This window comes from Ahaetulla prasina, chromosome 1 (genome assembly GCF_028640845.1).
Source record: "Ahaetulla prasina isolate Xishuangbanna chromosome 1, ASM2864084v1, whole genome shotgun sequence".
Taxonomy (NCBI): domain Eukaryota; kingdom Metazoa; phylum Chordata; class Lepidosauria; order Squamata; family Colubridae; genus Ahaetulla; species Ahaetulla prasina.
The window spans coordinates 300757706-300775638 of record NC_080539.1 but is presented as its reverse complement, the minus strand read 5'-3'; the positions used below and the strand labels follow the sequence as shown (position 1 = coordinate 300775638).

The window sequence follows — 17933 nt, the reverse complement described above, 5'->3', positions numbered from 1 at the left end:
CTGACAATCATAGCTGAGCTACGTGATCGTCAGAGCCTTTTTTTTTTACTTTTAAAAGCATTTTTTTACAACCTATTCGGCCAGCGAACCAGTAGTAAACCGGCTTAGTTTTCACCACTGGTTGAAACATTTTTTAAGCCTTAAGAAATAAAATACCATTCAGAAGTGGCTCAGGCAGATACAGCCCTCATTCACTGGAGTATAAGAAGGAAAAGGAGGTACAAATACATAATCAAGGCTCTGTTATTATAACCAACCTCAATAAAAGTACTTCTAATTTTCTTTGAAGTTGATTTTCCTGGTCTGCTCTTCCTAGCTTTTTTTTTATGAAAGAGCATGCATTTGCAGGAAAATATTGAGAGGAAACTTTGTGAAAAGAGTTAGCAATCAGAGAATTTGGCTGAGTCTTGGAATCTATCGATTTTATTTAACTATCCATTTTTTTCTCTTCCAAAATATCACCACCCCTCCAGACCCTATGTGGCCATTCAGTCAATATCCCCATACATATAGGATGGCACACTCAGTGCAGAATTTAGGGAAGATGAAAGGGAAGTGCTACCTAAATTAAAGCAATATGGTTACCTAGCTGGTACTTTTTACAGCCTGAAAAGCTGTAAGAAAGAACTTTGTCCCCTTGTTCTTCGAACCCTGAGATAGAGATAGACTCGAGAGTAAAAGAAATTCCATCCATCTATAATTTTAATCTTGCCACAGTTCATAAAGAGCTCCTTTGCTCTATTGTCACACTCTACAATCAATGCATTTTCTCTACAACAGTGAAGGTACCCAAAAGGATCCTTTTTCTTGGCCTTACCTGTCACTGCAGTCCTGGAAGTCAACAGTAACAGTAAGAGTTGAAAGGGACCTTGGAGGTCATTTAGTCCAACTCCCTGCTCAAGCAGGAGACCTAAACTAGGGATTTGAACTGCCGACCTTTCTGATCAACAAAGCTCAGCATCTTAGCCACTGACTGCAGGAGCGGCCTCCTCCCTTGAAGTTCACCCAGGCCTTTTGCTCCCTCCCATCTTATCTGCTGGCCCAGGGCTGCAAGGAAGAAGTGTGTAAGGAAAAGGGGCTAGCTTCACATTTCTTTCCTTCCCATCTCTCACCTAAATAAAGCTCAGTGCTTGTCCTCAAAAGATCTAGAAAAATTTACCAAGCAAAAAGCTGATGCCAAAGAAATGGCAAAGGAGGATTCCATAAAAGTTCCATCTTGTGTAATCCTTGGTGCTCTTTGAGTTTTGTTGTTTTTATCCAGATGTTTCATTATCCTAGGCTAGATAACATCTTCGATGCTGAAATCGAATGATATTTGCTCCCTGTTTATACCCAGAAGCTTATCCTGCCAGTGTTGGTGGAGGGGATGGTTTCTCTTCGGTAGTCCCATCCTCCTTCTGATAGATATCTGCAGAGCCGTGTTAGCCCAACAGTGTAATCCAGACAAGAAACGCAACCAGGAGTATTAACTCTTTATTTTACATGAACAGAATGTTGCTAGACTGAAAGTACAGGTAGTCCTCAACTTACAACAGTTTGTTTAGTGACCATTCGAAGTTACACCACCACTGAAAAAAAAGTGACTTTTTGTGACTGTTTTTCACATTTACGATCGTTGCAGAATCCCCATGGTCACATGATCCAAATTCAAACACTTGGCAATTGACTCATATTTATCATGGTTGCAGTGTCCTAGAGTCATGTGATTCCCCTTTTGCGACCTTCTGACAAGGAAAGTCAATGGGGAAGCCAGATTCACTTAATGACTGTGTTACTATTTTAACAACTGCGGTGATTCACTTAACAACTGTGGCAAGAAAATGGATCAAAACACACTTAACAACCATCTCACTTAACAGCAGAAATTTTGGGCTCAGTTGTGGTCATAAGTTGAGGGCTACTTGTATTTCTCTCCTCCCTTCATTTTACTCTCCAGAAAACCAGGGAAGGCTCCTTTTTAACTGTTTCCCACACCATCCTTTCTTCTGTGGACTGAGACATCTTTTATATGCTGGTTGTCCAGTCCGCAGCTCTCCCTCCTGTCTCCCAAGGACATTCCCACATATCTTTATAAGCTATCAAGAAAAGTCTTAAAAGAATTTGGAAGTCCAGCCTAAAAGATGTGGGCTTGGGTGACAATGGCTATGCTGTGGTCCGACAGCAGCCTGCAGAGCTGGAAGCTGGACAGTGAGGAAGCTGGGGAGGACCATGGGCCAGTCCTGGAGTCTGGGGAAGGCTCAGATGAGGGCTCGGCATTGGAGGCAGAGAAGTTGCCATCTGGGAGGTATGTGCTGCCTCCAGAATCAGACCTCAGTGAGGCAGAGGAACAGGGGGAGTCTGTTCCCAGTGCACACATGGGCAGACCTGCCAGAAGGCAAGAACAATTAAAACAAAAGGGATGACTCAGGAATAGGGCGTGGAGATGATAGGTCACTCCCATAAGACTTAAAAGAGGAGCAAAGGCATGTGGGCCTTTGCAGGAAGCAACATTGTTAATTCTGTGCAGTTTAAAGTCTGAAGCTCTGTTTGATTCTGGACTCCATGTGGCTTTGCCAATTAGATCTTTGGCAGCAAAGTCAAGGGAGATAAAGGTAGGTGATTATCAGCCTTATCCCGAAGGACTCTCACAACTATTTGGGACTCATCTGTGAATGAACAGAATTCACAGCTGTTAAAATAAAACAGGTTTTTGGGACTACTCGTGTGTTTTACTGACTCAGGAAGCCTAGGTCAGAACAGGCTGGTAAGCCTACAAGATGTCATCATTACATCAATCAGGTGATAATTGTGAAATATATTTCAACTTTTTTTTCAGAATCACTTGAGTTTCCTTTATTGTGCATTTTACTTCAAGTAAGCAGTTCTTTTTCTCTGCTCAGCTGTAATCAACACACCACACAGTATTCTGAAATATGAGGGGGCTCCCAATTATGTACCTCAGGACGCCAGTCCTTTCTTGTGCAAGCACATTAATTTTCCACCCCTTTCCCCTGACAAACTCCAGTGACAATTCTACCACATGACAGACTGGTTTTGTGATTATTCTGACATACTGTCATAACCTGTATTCTAATTCAGTTCTGCTGTTCCACAGATTGCAGTCCAAAAATGTGTCATGGCATTCAAAAACCCAGGAGGTGATCTTTCTAGAAATATTTGAATCTCTTCTAAGCAGATATCCCAAAGGTGCTTTTTCAAGAGGCAACTGGACGTTCTTGTTTTTTTTTTTTGAAGACATTTCGCTTCTCATCAAAGAAGCTTCTTCAGCTCTGAGCTTCTAAGCAGATGTTGATTAAGCTATTCTTAAGGATTTTTTTTAAAAAAATTGTTAACTTTTGTGCAATTTTATTTTCAACTGTTTAAAGGTTTTATATTTTAGCTTCAAATCCAAAGTTTGCAGGATAAAAGGAAAGAAAAAAACTGACCTAGTACTGCCTTCTCATTAAATGCTTTTAAATCTGTCTTTCTCTAGTACTGGATAAATGAATACACCTCCACATTGGGTATTGGAGTCTTCCATTCTGGAATTGAGATCTACGGTAGAGGTATGGAGTTTTCTGTAAATTATGCTTGAAAATAGCTGTAATATTCCACTTTAAAAAACAAAAACAAAGGGGGTGGCATTTCCTTGGGGTCGTTTTAGCGAGAGTTAAAAATGGTATTTTTGGATAGGTTGCCAAAAAAAAAAAAATCCTACATGAGTGAAGGGCTGGGACAGCGAAATGTTAAGAGCAGCAGCCCCTTAGGAAAGCAAAAGTCCAGATGGAAACCCACTGAATAGATTAAAATTATATTAAAAATAATATAATGTCTTTTCTAGCGATATAATGCATGGCTGTGAGAACTAGATACTAAGAAGGAGCAAGGGATAGGAGATACTCTTGAATTATGGATTTGGAAATGGTTACTAAGATTATCATGAACTGCAAGAATCAATCAGCCCATCCTGGATGAAACGATGATTGATGGCTCCCCTGAGGCAACAATCAGCAAGCAGCACTCAGCTACTACGGGCATTTGATACAAATGGATGGCAGTTGGCAAAGTTGAGGCAAGAGAAGGGGAAGACAACAGATGGACAGGATCTGGATAACTTAAAAGATCTGTGGATTGCTGCTGAGATAGGAAGAGATGGTGGACATTTGTCCACAGACATCGGGGTTGATCCTGATTCAAAGACACCTCACTAAGTGAATCAAGTCTTTATATCAAAGGCTGTAAATAGCAAAATGACTGCAGATATGATCAGGTACATTAAACCTTTGGGCCAATGCCTTATATTATCAGGAGTTACTGTGAGATTCAAGGTAGCAATTTTTGAAACTCAACTTCTTTCAAATGGGAAATCTCTAGCAGTGCAGATATTTTCCTTTATTTCAATATATTTCTTAGCTCACTCCAAAAGAAAGTTGTCTTTTCTTGCATTTTACAAACACGGAATCCATTTTGGAAGCAGAAAGCAACTCAGATTACAGACTCTGCCATTTTACACCATTCTGTTCCAAGAGCTATGAGTCACCTCAAAGCAGGGGTGGAGAACATGGCTGGCTCAGGAATTCTGGGAGTTGAAGTCCACAAGTCATAAAGGGGCCACAGTTCCCCACCTCTACCTTAAAGAGTTGAGGAGATGGCCCAGAGGTACAGGCAAAGAAGGAAGTGCTGATCTGCCTTGAGGAGCCAAGAGCTGCATGGTAGCTCTGCAGAACTTAAAGTATTGCGATAGAAGTGTTAGACTAAGATTGGGGTGATCCCAATTGAAATTCATTTTCCATCATGAAAACTAATTAGGTGATATTTTTCTTCATAGGGTTGTCACTATTGGGATAGCTTGAAGGAGGATTCTCAAATAAATTGTCTTAAACTCTTAGTGGAAAGGCACATGTAATAAATAAAAATAATCTGAAGAACTTTGTCACGTTGCAAAAGATGCTTTGTATTTTAATGGATATATCACTCAACATTCCCATGATTGACCTCCAGATTCATTAGGCTGCAATTCCAATAATTCCTAACCATTGCTAGGAATTGTATGAAGTTGCTAAGAATTGGGCATAATTATTCCAATTGTTCCTGACTAATTCAAGAATAAATGCAACCTCATTTGCAAAGCTATATATTTATTCAGTATTGTCCTATTTTAAAAATAAAAGCCAGTGAGTAAGACTAACCAGTTCTTGCTTTCAGGGAAAGAACAAATATATTATCACCTGGTTTCTGAATCTGACTACCATAGTAGTCATTGGACTCATCTCTCAGAGCAGATTCCAAGGGAAATTAGAATTGCAACAAGATAATCTGAGAGTTTGGCTGAGTTTCAGGCTGCTGAATCTTCTCCTTTGCTCTACACAATTGTATGCTATTGCTTAAAACTCTACTACAAAGCTATGATGAAAAAAAATTAGGGGAAAAATCCTTCAGAGATCAGGGTAGTTCAATGAGAGTGAATCTGCTCAAGGGCCACAGAATTACATCTTGGAAGATTTAATGGAGATAGGATGGAAGGAGAGAACATTTTATGGTGAGTCAAATATCACATACAGCCTCATTTATTGCATCAATATTTTGTTATAAGTCTTGTTACTACTACATCTTCCACTACAACTACCACCACCCAATTATTGGATGGCACTTCCAAAGCAGCTGACCAACATCTGACATGCACACGTAGAAAATTTGATTACCCCCCCCCTTTAATTCTGGAAAAGAAATAGAATAGAATAGAATAGAATAGAATAGAATAGAATAGAATAGAATAGAATAGAATTTTTTATTGGCCAAGTGTGATGGGACACACAAGGAACTTGTCTTGGTACATATGCTCTCAGTGTACATAAAAGAAAAGATACCTTCATCAAGGTACAACACATACAACACTTAATGATGGTCATAGGGTACAAATTTAACACTTAATGATACACACTTAATGATAGTCATAGGGTACAAATAAGCAATCAGGAAACAATATCAATATAAATCATAAGGATTACCAGCAACAAAGTTACAGTCATACAGTCATAAGTGGAAGGAGATGGGTGATGGGAACGATTAGAAGATTAATAGTGCAGATTTAGTAAATAGTTTGACAGTGTTGAAGGAATTATTTGTTTAGCAGAGTGATGGCAGTTGGGAAAAAACTGTTCTTGTGTTTAGTTGTTCTGGTGTGCAGTGCTCTATAGCGTGTGTGTGATAATAATACTTAGTGAATTCATAAAAAATATTTGTTTTTGCACATGGCATTATATGGATTGGATCAAGCTGCAGAATATTCCAGAAATCTATCAGCTTACCTTTCAGTCTTGGTGCTTGATGCTGACTCAAAGCCAGCTTGGCAATAATGCCCTGTTTGACAAAATACATTGGAGTAGAATGCAGTAGATTGGAGTAGATTGCAGACTAAGGGGCACAGTGGTTAAAGATGCTGAGCTTGTCAGATGGAGAACTGACAGCCTGGGTTTGAGATCCCAGCTCTGCACAACAGGGTGAGTTCCTGTTACTTGCCCCAGCTCATCCTGCCCACCTGGTAGTTTGAATGTTGCTCAAACATGCATGTTTGAAATCTACATGCAAATGCAAGTAGATTAATAGGTACCACTTCGGTGAGAAAGTAACAGTGTCCTGTGCATCTCTGGCATATAGCCATGATGGCCACATGACCACGACTGACAGAAAAACCTTTACCTTAGATTGCAGACTAGTCTGGTCTCTTTGAAAGAGGAAGAGAAGCAAGTTATGTAACTGTAGATGGAAAGTGTCAACACTGTACCCTATCTTAACTTGAGCCAGAGCCCCACCACAGATGCTGCTCTTACATTCTTAATTGCAGTCTTTTTCTTTTCTTGCTAGAGTTTGCCTATGGAGGACATCCCTATCCTTTCAGTGGGATTTTTGAGATCACACCAGGCAGTGCGGTGGAGCTCGGAGAGACCTTTAAATTCAAGTAAGAGCTCTTCTACTTTTTCTCTGGATTGGCCACCTCCAGGGCATTGTCCCGTATTCTGCTCCCTTTCCCAAGGCGTTCCTTTCTTTGATTCCTTCTGAGAACCAAGGAAGCAGATGAAAATCAGCATATACAGAAATATTTAGGGTTGTCACCTTAATTTCGTAGTATAATATAAAATACCCATGGACAAGAACTCATTTTGTACTCTTCAGAGCTGCCTCTGACCATGAAACTTGAAAACTGCCAGCAAAATTTCTCACATTAAGGTGGAAAACAGAAAATAACTGTAGTAGAACTCTTAAAAGAAATCCATCATAGGTAGCAAAGTACTTCCCCAAACTCCATCTTGCTAAAGTGAATGTGCCCCCAGCTTCATTTCCCAGACTTAAGTGCAGCCATTTTCCATTAAATGCTCTCTCTCGCCCCCGCTATTAAAACAAGGCAGGTTGTAGATTTGAGAGGGTTAAAACCTGTCCTATCTTGTGTTGGAGCAACTTCCTCCAACTTGGTGTCTACCATGTGTTTGGGCCAACCTCTAACATCCCCAGTCAACACAGTGAATTGCCTTGGTGGCTTTGGTAATGGGACCATATTTGGTTGACACCAAATGGGGAAACATTGGGGTAAGGAAGGCAATCTTAACTCTTTTCCAGTTTCAAATCCTTTTTTAGTTAAGGTTGAGCAGCCTTAGGGCAGTCTCTATCGCTCAACCTCCCTTATGAGACTATTATAGTGATAAAATGAGAAATATTGTGTGATGTGGATGGCTGGTTAAGAATGCACTATATGCAATACTAAGACATGCCCAGCATATAGAAATTCATCTATAACATGCATCTATAACAAAACAAAACAAAAGCCTTTGACACCTCCATTCATTGAATGACTGCACCCATTCTGGCATTCTTTTAATTCAGAGCCATGGTGAGTTAATGAGTGAAAAAAGCATGAGAACACAGGCTATAGTTCTCACTTGCTTTTTTCCCCTAGATTCATATTTCTCCCACACTTAAACTGCTATGGTGAATATCTACTGTATTTTCCTCCCACAACGTATCAACTATTATGGCTGCACAATCTCACCTTGTGTTACTGGGATATGCTCTGGACCAGGGATCTCCAACCTTGGCAACTTTAAGACTTGTGGACTTCAATTCCCAGAATTCCTCAGCCAGCTTTGCTGGGAGTTGAAGTCCACAAGTCTTAAAGTTGTCAAGATTGGAGACCCCTGCTCTGGACTGTATGAATGCACTCCATCCTGTGACTTACCAGATTGCTTCTTTGTCACCGGAGGAATAACATTAGATTCAGGGTCAGTTGTCTTCCACCCAGGTCTCTCTTATGTGGAAGAATTGCAGGAACATCCCTGCAGCTGTCAGCATACTGGAAGTTAAACTATAGTAAATGAAATCACCAAGAAACAGGAGGAATCGGAAGGGACGAATGGATGTCTGAATATGGAGGTCTTTGATCCGCTGATCTAACCCATCTACAGCAAACCGGGGGGGAGGGAGGCAACAGAGTAATTGCACAGTATTAATATTGGAAACTTTTGAAATAAATAATTGATGATATGCCTGAAGGACCTTGGATGAGGGGGAGATACACATTTCAAGGGGAAGGGGAATTTCTAGAAAAAGCAAGCTGGGGAGCAGGTGCTAGCTGCCACACACAGAGCCTCCTTGTAATTGTTCCGCTTTGCTTGCTTGCTTTGTTAGCCAAACAGAGGTCAGTGACAAGAACACAGGGCCAAGAAAGATACAAAATCCAGGGCTAACCAATGCAGTCTGAATGAACTCTTTGCAATGTAAGCATGGTGTATAACATTGTTTTTCAAATAAGGGGACGAGAACGACACAAAGTCTATCTCGTACTCAAAACACGGCAAGGACATTTGAATAGATTTGCTCAAAAATGCCTTCTTTGACCCCACTGTTGAAAAATGTACTGATTCGGATGGATTTATTTATTTTATAATTTATGACTTGCCCCCTCCAGCAGACTTTGAGCGGGCTCATGTAAAAAAAATCATCGTTAGCCATCGATTTTGACAGTAAAACAATTAAACCAAATTAAGATTTATTTTTGAGTCGCCCCTAGACAAGATGGGTGGCACACAACTGTAATAAAGAAAGGAAGTTTTAAGACCAAGAACTGAAAGAATATTTAACAATAAGAATTACCGTATATACTCGAGTATAAGCCGAGTTTTTCAGCACGTTTTTTGTGCTGAAAAACGTCCCCTCGGCTTATACTCAGTCCCCAGTTTACCCCAGTTTTTGGGGTAAATTAGACCTCGGCTTATACTCGAGGTTTTTTCTTCTTTTTTTCACATTATACCGGATGGTGCAAACTTGGCGGGCTTTTGCATTAGCGCGGGGAAGCCCTGCCGGTGCAGTGAGAGGGCGGGGCGGGGGAGCCGCCCGCCTTCTCGGCTGAGGAGGAGGCTTTCCTGACCGGTAGCTGCCTCATTTCCCTCCCTCGGCTTATACTCGAGTCCCCAGTTTACCCCAGTTTTTTGGGGTAAAATTGGGGACCTCGGCTTATACTCGGATCGGCTTATATTCGAGTATATACGGGTAATTAGGTTTAAAAGTAAGCCTTGGGAAAACAGCTCAGCAAAATACCCCAAAGCCTCAACAGGCAACAATCTCCACTGTTCTTTTGCTAGCAAAGAGCATAACACCATTCAATTTTGGGAAGGGAAGGCTTCCCCAAAAAGCTAGAGGAACTATAGAAAAAGCCACCCATTGAATATCTGAAGTGGAAGGCCTGAAATGATTACAAAGCAGGGGTGAAATCCAGCAGGTTCTGACAGGTTCTGGAGAATCAGTAGCAGAAACTTTTAGCAGTTCGGAGAACCGGCAAATGCCACCTCTGGCTGGCCCCAGGGTGGGATGGGAATGGAGATTTTGCAATATTCTTCCTCTGGAGTCGGGTGGGAATGGAGACTTTGCAGTATCTTTGCCCTGACACGCCTGTCAAGCCAAGCCAAGCCATGCCCAAGCCATGCCCACAGAACCAGTAGTAAAAAAAAATTGGATTTCACCACTGTTACAAAGGATGGATAGATGCTGTCTGGAGAAGGTGGTGTCAAAGGTAACCTGGACCCAAGTCACATAGGGCTTTCTTGGTCAGAAGCATCATCTGGAATTTTGCTCATAAAACATCTTGGGAACAAATGCGTTGCCAATCCTGAAACCAAGAGCCAACATCGCCAAAGCGATTCCCACTGTGGATCATGTTCAAAGGCAGCCCGGAGTAGAGCGCCTTGCTGTAATTCAGCTGTGAGCACCGGGGGGGAGGGGACGGGACGTGAGTGATGGCTCCAGAAAGAGCTGTGGTTAGTGCACTAGTCAAAGCTGCAGAAACAGCACAGATCAGCAATGTACCATAGAGCATTCTTTCTAGGATGGTATAAAAATACTTGAGGCTATCCATGTGAAAGGCGCTCGCTATGATCGATGCTTTGGAGAAGAAGAAAAAAATCTTTTGCCAATAGACAAATTTGAATCTCAGCAGCGAGAAGCTCAAAGAATGCCCTTGCCAAAATCCCAGCATGGGTGGGTTTCTGACAACTCCCAATGGGATTAGGTTCCTGGCTGGCTGGCTGTTTGCCATATAGCTGCTTGGAATGCCATTGACACTCTGAATATGACTGTGCTGGGAAGCAGAAGGGGCAGGGATAGCTTTTTCTCCAAGAGTATGTAGATTCAGTATTAAAATAGTCAGGGTAGACATTAGGTGTTTGTTTTAAAGTGTAAATGCTATGTAAATGCTAAATGATTAAAGTGATACTATTTACACCCATGTATGTGTTGCTATTTGTTTAAGGAGATATAAATATAGACCAAATAGAACAATGGCCTTCAGTTATTTGGGAATTTAAAGTGAATGTTATGGTGAATTAATCTAAAAGGATATTTAAATGCGTAGTACTCCTGTGCCTGGAGGCTTCATTAAACATTAGATAGACCAGGCAGATAAACAGACTGAGGTGTGTGTGTGTGTGTGTTTGGATTGTGCAGTTTGAAAAAGACTTGGATGAAGTGATTCAGGTCTCATTTCCGCTTTTCATTAAAGTAGCCTGAAAAAAGATGCTGCTGCTTTAAAAGACTCACTCTTCAAGGTTAATCCAGCTCTTTGAGCAAGAGGATCTTCTGTTAGCCCGATGTGAAAGCCTGAAAAAGAAGCTAGGTTATTTTAATTCATTGCAAGGGTTCACTTTCAAAGCATGCCTGGTGTCTTGTCTCTCTGACTGCCCATTTCCTGTTGGTTGACTTTTCTTATCTTTTTTTTTTCCCAACTAGAGAATCCATTGCCTTGGGCACCACAGACTTCACTGAAGAAGATGTGGATAAAATCATGGAGGAACTGGGCAAAGAGTACAAGGGCAATGCTTACCATCTCATGCACAAGAATTGCAATCACTTCTCAGCTGCTTTGGCAGAGGTGGACTCACCTTCTATTCTTTCTCTGGGTATTACTTTATAATCCTCCGGCAATGTTGGTGAGGTAGTTTGTGAGCCAAACAATCCCCACTATGATTAGATTGCTATGGCTGAATCTCTTATCATAACACAATAGAGTATCCTAACTGATACCATCACATCTGCCCTGCCTAGTATCTGTGGTCTCTATTTGTTAAGAATCCAAGATGAATTTTTTTCACACTCAGGGCAAGATCCAAGCAATCTGAAATAGTTTCTTACCCTGATGTTTTCTTACAGCCTGTTTACATCCAAAAGAGGATGTGTAATTCAGATCCCAAAGTTCTTCTGAGCAATTATCCTGCTTTATTTATTCATGTATGGAAATATTGGTATGTGGTTCTTCTATTCTTTCGAGTCTTCTCGCGTTTCCTAATATTTTGCCTGCCTTCCTCTTTTTCTTATCACCGAACATCCCTTAAAATGGAATGAAATGAAAGCATATCTTTTAGTGGTTAGTGCTGGCAGCTGTCCAGCTGGAGAGGGACAGGAGGATGAGTGATTCCCCTGCACCCTTTGGAAGCCACAGGCAAACACAGCTGACACATCAGTCCATTCCTCCTATAGTCAATTATTGTCTTGGTTGATGTGTTCTTAAGACAAAGGTTCCATGATTGGGAACAAAATCACTGGGTGGCATTCTTTTGTTTTTCTTGAGCACTGAAATTACTAAGTAGGTCTTGCCAGTTAAGGACCAGATATTTTCCTCTTTAAAAAAAGAAAGGAAGAAGGAAGGAAGGAAGGAAAAAAACCCCACATCTCATTTCTTTTGACACTGATCTCTTTGATATTTGTAGGTACAAGCCAAATGAAGTGTCACAGAAAAGGTCACCAACTGCAATTCCTTTTGTAGCAGTTTCTCATTTCTTGAGTTATTTATGTGTCTCTGGACTGTCATGAAATACCTGTGCATTTTTTTTTTAATATAATGAGGATGGAAAAGAGGAAAAGGCCAGATCAGTCATTTTGACCTGCTTGATGGTCTCTAGGACCATAGATGAAAAACTTGTTTGCTCTGACAGAGGAGCAGATCCCCCAAATAATCCTTCGCTTGGTTTTCTGCAGGTATCCGGTCCAATATTCCTTGCTGACTGGAGATACAGACATACATTGCAAGACAAGACCTGGGTTTATAAGACTAGCAGACATCAAAGGAATCAAGGGGAACTTAGAGGAAATCAAGTGGCAAGGAGGAATGAGTTAATTTTCTTTTCCCCAGAAGGTGCACAATGCCTATTCCACAGCAGCATTTTGCAATGGAAAAGGGGGTTGATTGCAGATGACTGCAAGGAAACTGCAGTTTCAGAGGTCAGATTGCTGAGATCTATTCAAACTTCCTTTGCAGTGGAGAATTGGGCTGTGTAGGCGTGTGATGTGGGGGTTTTTCCCCCCCTAAAAAACTCTGTGGGATATTGAGGCAGATTTAAGCATCTCAAGCCATTTTCTCATTTGCTGCACCTTCTCTCTTTCTCTCTCTCCCTCCCTCCCTCCCTAGTTTCTGAAAGGAGCTAAATAAATGTACCTTAAGCTGGAAATTATTACACATCAGTGGAAGAATCAAGTGCTATTACTGGAAGGCACTTGGTTTTTTTTTTTTTTGCTTGCTCTATTTGATTTGATTGACTTATGGAAAACAGCGTTCTCTTAGTGACGAAACTTTTTCTTTAAGGGATTGGCAACATGGTTCCCATTCTGGGGATTATAAAGTAGATTAAGTGATTGATTTATATAGCTGCCTGCTTGGCAGTCATCTGAAAATGGTGCATATAATTAACAAACAGTCATTAAATTTTTAGAAATGCAATACACTAAGCAACTAATAATAATTAAAAAAATGAAAACAGGACCAGAAAAAAATCGTCCAAAAGATCATATCGTTTCCCGACCCTTTGCCAAAATGCCCATCATGAGCAGAATTTGGGAAATAATTGGCTGGGCTCACAAATTGGACTAAGCTATTATTTTGAGCATTTATTTGTTTTGACATGATGTTATGTGCAAACCCATCCAGTCTACTTGTAGCATTACAGTGTTTTAAATTCAAATCATACCCTTTTGCTTAGCAAAAAGTTAAGGTTTAACTGAGCTTGACTACTGCTGACTACATATAGTTTTCTTGGCAACAATATGAGAAAATCCAGGACCTTCTTTATCAACTCTGGAATTTCCTAGTGGTCTCCAATCCAAGCCTTAACCAGGATCAATGTATTTAGCTTTTTGGAGGCCAGTCATTAATGTATGAGCACCTGCAGGGGATTGGGGAGAACAAGTTTATTGGACATCTATTGTGTAAGGGAAAAAAATGGAGGGAAGGGCCCCTTAAAGGGAGGAAATCATGATTTCCCAGTAGGAAATATTCTTACTACTGAGGAGTAATAGTACAGAAAAAGAAGAGAAGAAGTATTCTGTTACACAAGTTAGCACTTAAACTAGAATGAAAGAAGGTACAGCAGGAATGTATTTTAAGCTACTTACTGTATCAGAAGATTTATAGAAGTACTGATGTTACAGGACAAATTACTCTAGATAAAATGATGATTGATAATTATATGTCAACAAGTTGGTATTAACTCTTAGTGACCAATTAGATACATTGTCTTCAGGACGATCTGTCCCTAATTGGTGTTTCAGGTCCTCCAATATTGCATTCAGTTCTGCTGTAATTCTGTATATCCACTTTGCTATTAGTCATCACCTTGTTCTCTTTCTTTCCATTGTTCCTAATATGATAGACTTATCCAGACAAAATGTGTCCAACATTTACCTTCAAAATATGACAATTTGAGCCTGGTCTCATGTGTCTGGAGGGAGAAGTCTACGCTGATTTCTTCAATGACCTTTTAGTTTGCTTTAGTTATACCTGATGTTCTCAAGAATCTTCTCTGGTGCTAAAGTCCAAAAGTTCCTTTTATATTTAATTTTAATCCTAATTTTTCCTGCACTAATGATTTTCATTAGTGCAATATGCATTGATTTGCAATTTAAGCTGTCAGAGTAGTGTCATCCGCATTGCATAGGTTACTGATGTTATTTCCTCCAGTTTTAAAAACCATGGTGGATCAGTGGTTAGAATGCTGCATTGCAGGCTATCTTTGCTCACTTACAAGAGTTCAATCCTGATGAGCTCAAGGTTGACTCAGCCTTCCATCCTTCCAAGATCAGTAAAATGAAGTCTAAGATTGTTAGTGGCCATATGCTGACATTGTAAACTGCTCAGACAGTGCTGTATGGAGCGGTATATAAATGTTCTGTCTCCTTCCCCACTTCGGATCAACGAGCTGGCCTTCAGCCAGTGGATTCACGGCTCTTATCAGTCCTGGCACAGAAATCACAGCTGCCTGCCAAAGTTCAAACAAGTGACTCACGGAGCAAGACTTTCAGCTCTTTTGAAGCGGTTCAGCTAGCTTTTGCTTCCCGTGAAATGAGAGCAGTCCCAAAGCTCCTTATATATCCTGTGGGGTGGGGCTCCTGCCCCACCCTTCCCTTTGATGACACCGCCTCTCTAATCTTCTGAAGCGCGGGTTGATCCAAGCTTGATTATTATTATTATTATCAGCTGGGTCTGAAGGCATAGCCTGGGGAAGGGAGGAATCAGGGGATGACGGCCTCATTACGTCCTCCGACTGGTCTGGTTCTGGCTCCTGGAGCCAGGCCAAAGGAATCGGTGCTCCCGAGGTAAGCCTTACCGGCCCTTCCCCCTCACTCTCGGAGTCACTTTCAGGCATGGGGCCAGGTTCGGGGGCTGGAGTCACAACAATAAATCTATTGCTATTGCTATTTAAAATCATGTTCCTCTTCTTCCAATCTAAGTTTCTTCAATACATGTTTTGCATGTAGAGAGAATACATAAGCGGAGAGTATATAACTTTGTCTCAGTCTTTGGCCAACTTGGAGCCCGTCTGTTTCACCATGTTTTGTACACATAGTGGCTTTCTGACTTTTGTACAGGTGAGGAGAATGAAATGTTCTCATGTTTTTAAGCACATTCCACAGCTTAAAAGGATTGATATAATTGAAAGTCTTCCTATAGCCAGTGAAACATACATTTCCAGCTTGCCTTTTTCCCTTTCTCTGTGACATTCATTTTTAACAACCTCTTTAATTCATTCCATGGTTTCTCTGGTTCTGCATCAATGCGGTTCAGAATTTTCTGGTGTTCTCTTGCTTCAGATCATACTATGAATGGCTTCCCCCTTCCAGTTTAGCTTATGTTGTGACCCAGGCCCAAGTAGGTAGTAGGAAACTCAGTCAGTGTAAAGACAAACAAACTTTATTCGAACAGCTGAAAATTACTTCATTCTCAGTGTAGTTCAATTAAATTAAAACAAATTCCTCCCAACACAATTCCTCAGTCCTATCACCAGCCTTGGTCCAATTAGGCAAACTGCCAAAGGCCTTTCTTAGCAAAAGTTCAGAAGACACCGCTACAAAATAAATGCAACAAGACAAAGCTATCAAAGACGTTTTCTGGCAAAGAGCCCAAACGCTGTTGCTGGTCTTTTAAGCCTTATGGGAGGGGCTAATCATCTCTTGGCTCTACTCCCAAGTTGTCCTCTTTACCTGAGCTGCTCTTGCCTTCTGGCAGCTCTTCTCATGCGTGCATTAGGAACAGGCTCCTCCTGTTCCTCTGCCTCACTACTGTCAGTCTCTGGAGGCTCTGGAGTCCGCACCTCACTCCCCAATGGCCCTGGTCCCACCTCTGCCTCCGATGCAGAGCCCTCATCTGGGCCTTCCCCTGCCTTCAGGATTGGCCACGCTCTTCCTCAGCCTCATCGCTGTCTGACTCCATTGCCAGCTCCGCAGGCTGCTAGCGGACCACAACAGCTTAACATGGAATTTGCACACAAAGAGTTTGTGACCTGTTCCAAAGTCGGCCCCATGAAATGTCTTTGCTTTTATAACTTTGCTCTTTCACCCTTTTTGCGGGATGGGGGGGGGGCAAAGAAGATTTAGGGAGCCTCTGAACTCTACTAGTAAGGAGACTTTAAAGTCATACATCCTGAACAACAATTCATAGGTGCAAGAGAAGGTTAATTGCTTAAAGGAGAAAGCACCACTGTGACACCAGATCAGTCAGCAACAACTTTAAGCAGCTTGAAGACACAAAGGACAGCAGAGAGCTTAGATGAGGTTATTGTTGTTGTTTTTTTGATGATCCTAGAACCGGAAACCATGTGACCACAGAAAGCTCTTGGCCAAATGCTTTTGGAAAGAAATCAAGTACTCATTAAATTTCTCCCTGCACACTGTAGAATAAGATTTCCTGGTATGCAATGCAGGACTTGTGTTCATCACATTCATCGTATTTTGAACTATATACTCTTAGCACCACAGGAAGAAAATTGCTCTATTTCTGGAATGTGCCTGTAGAATAAACTACATGGCATCCTGCCATTTTCTCCAGATGTTATTGATTCCTGTAAGCTTCTGTTTTTCTCTGCAGGGAAGTTCACAGCCGAGTACCCCCTTCCCACAGGCAACCCCATTTTCAGGGTAATTGTAAGAGCTGAAAAATAGTAACCTTCACATATCAATGGTACAAGTAATTTTTAACTCTCAAGATTCTCAGGTAGAAGGCTTGAGCATAGATTAAGCTGTGCTGGCTAACTTATTGAAAGGTCATCTTGCTCCCCCTCTCATCGTTTATTGATTAGTAAATTGTATTGGATTCTTTTTTCTTGCTTCTATGCCTCATGGTCAAGGCCATGAATTTTCTTTTCTCTTGCCAGCGAGAAAAGGAGGCAGTGGCAAATGATCTGCAAATCAAACAATAATTGTTTTTGTATGTGTGTGTTGTTTCCCTATCGTTTCTCAGATCCTGTGTGGGAAGGAAATCCCACGCTGGGTGAACCGCCTGGCCTACTTTAGCTCCTGCATTCCTTTCCTGCAAAGCTGCCTCCCCAAGGAATGGCTGACCCCAGCCGCTCTGCAGACTCATATCAACCTTGGCCTTCATAAGGAAGAGCAGGGAGACACGACGGATGAGGAATCGCCATCGACTTCTGCAGCTGCTTCAGCCCCAGGCCCTTCGCGAACCTGCCGGCACACAAGGGTCTGAACTCTGCCCGTGGAAGCGGCCCTCAAATCTTTCCCCTATGCCACTGGTTGCTCCTCCATCATTTCCCACGGCTGCTCGATCTTTTTTCCCCAAGAACCCATGGAGCATCCTTGCCAGGACGAGATGACACCCTTGCCTCTTTTGCAAAGGGCTGCTGTTACTTAAAGCAACATTTAGAATTGTCTCAATACGCGTCTTGAGATTAAACTTCTGGAGCTGACATTCTCCGTACTGTGAAAATGAAGCAAAAAGTACTGTGATCTCTGGAATATGACACAGCAGCCCTGAAAGGAAGCCATATTGAGGGACAGATGCTTCATCTGGAACTCTTTTAATTCTCTATCTCCAGTCATAAATGCACAAGGCCTTCTCCCCCATTCCTCCAAAGCCGTCTCTCCTTTAAATATTGAAAAAGAGGAACTGAAACTAGAGCTTCACTTTCTCC

General features: G+C 41.5%; 1 protein-coding gene across 1 annotated transcript in view; it reads left to right on the top strand.

The window, feature by feature from the left end:
- LOC131187538 (deubiquitinase DESI2-like) overlaps positions 1-17588 on the top strand; it is a 51463-nt gene extending 33875 nt beyond the window's left edge. The window contains exons 2-5 of the mRNA XM_058161925.1: positions 3473-3545; positions 6844-6937; positions 11251-11392; positions 17246-17588. Of these exons, the coding sequence (XP_058017908.1) occupies positions 3473-3545; positions 6844-6937; positions 11251-11392; positions 17246-17488 (552 nt within the window). The 3' untranslated portion in view covers positions 17489-17588. The remainder of the gene's footprint in view (positions 1-3472; positions 3546-6843; positions 6938-11250; positions 11393-17245) is intronic.
- The last annotated feature ends 345 nt before the right edge of the window (positions 17589-17933 follow it).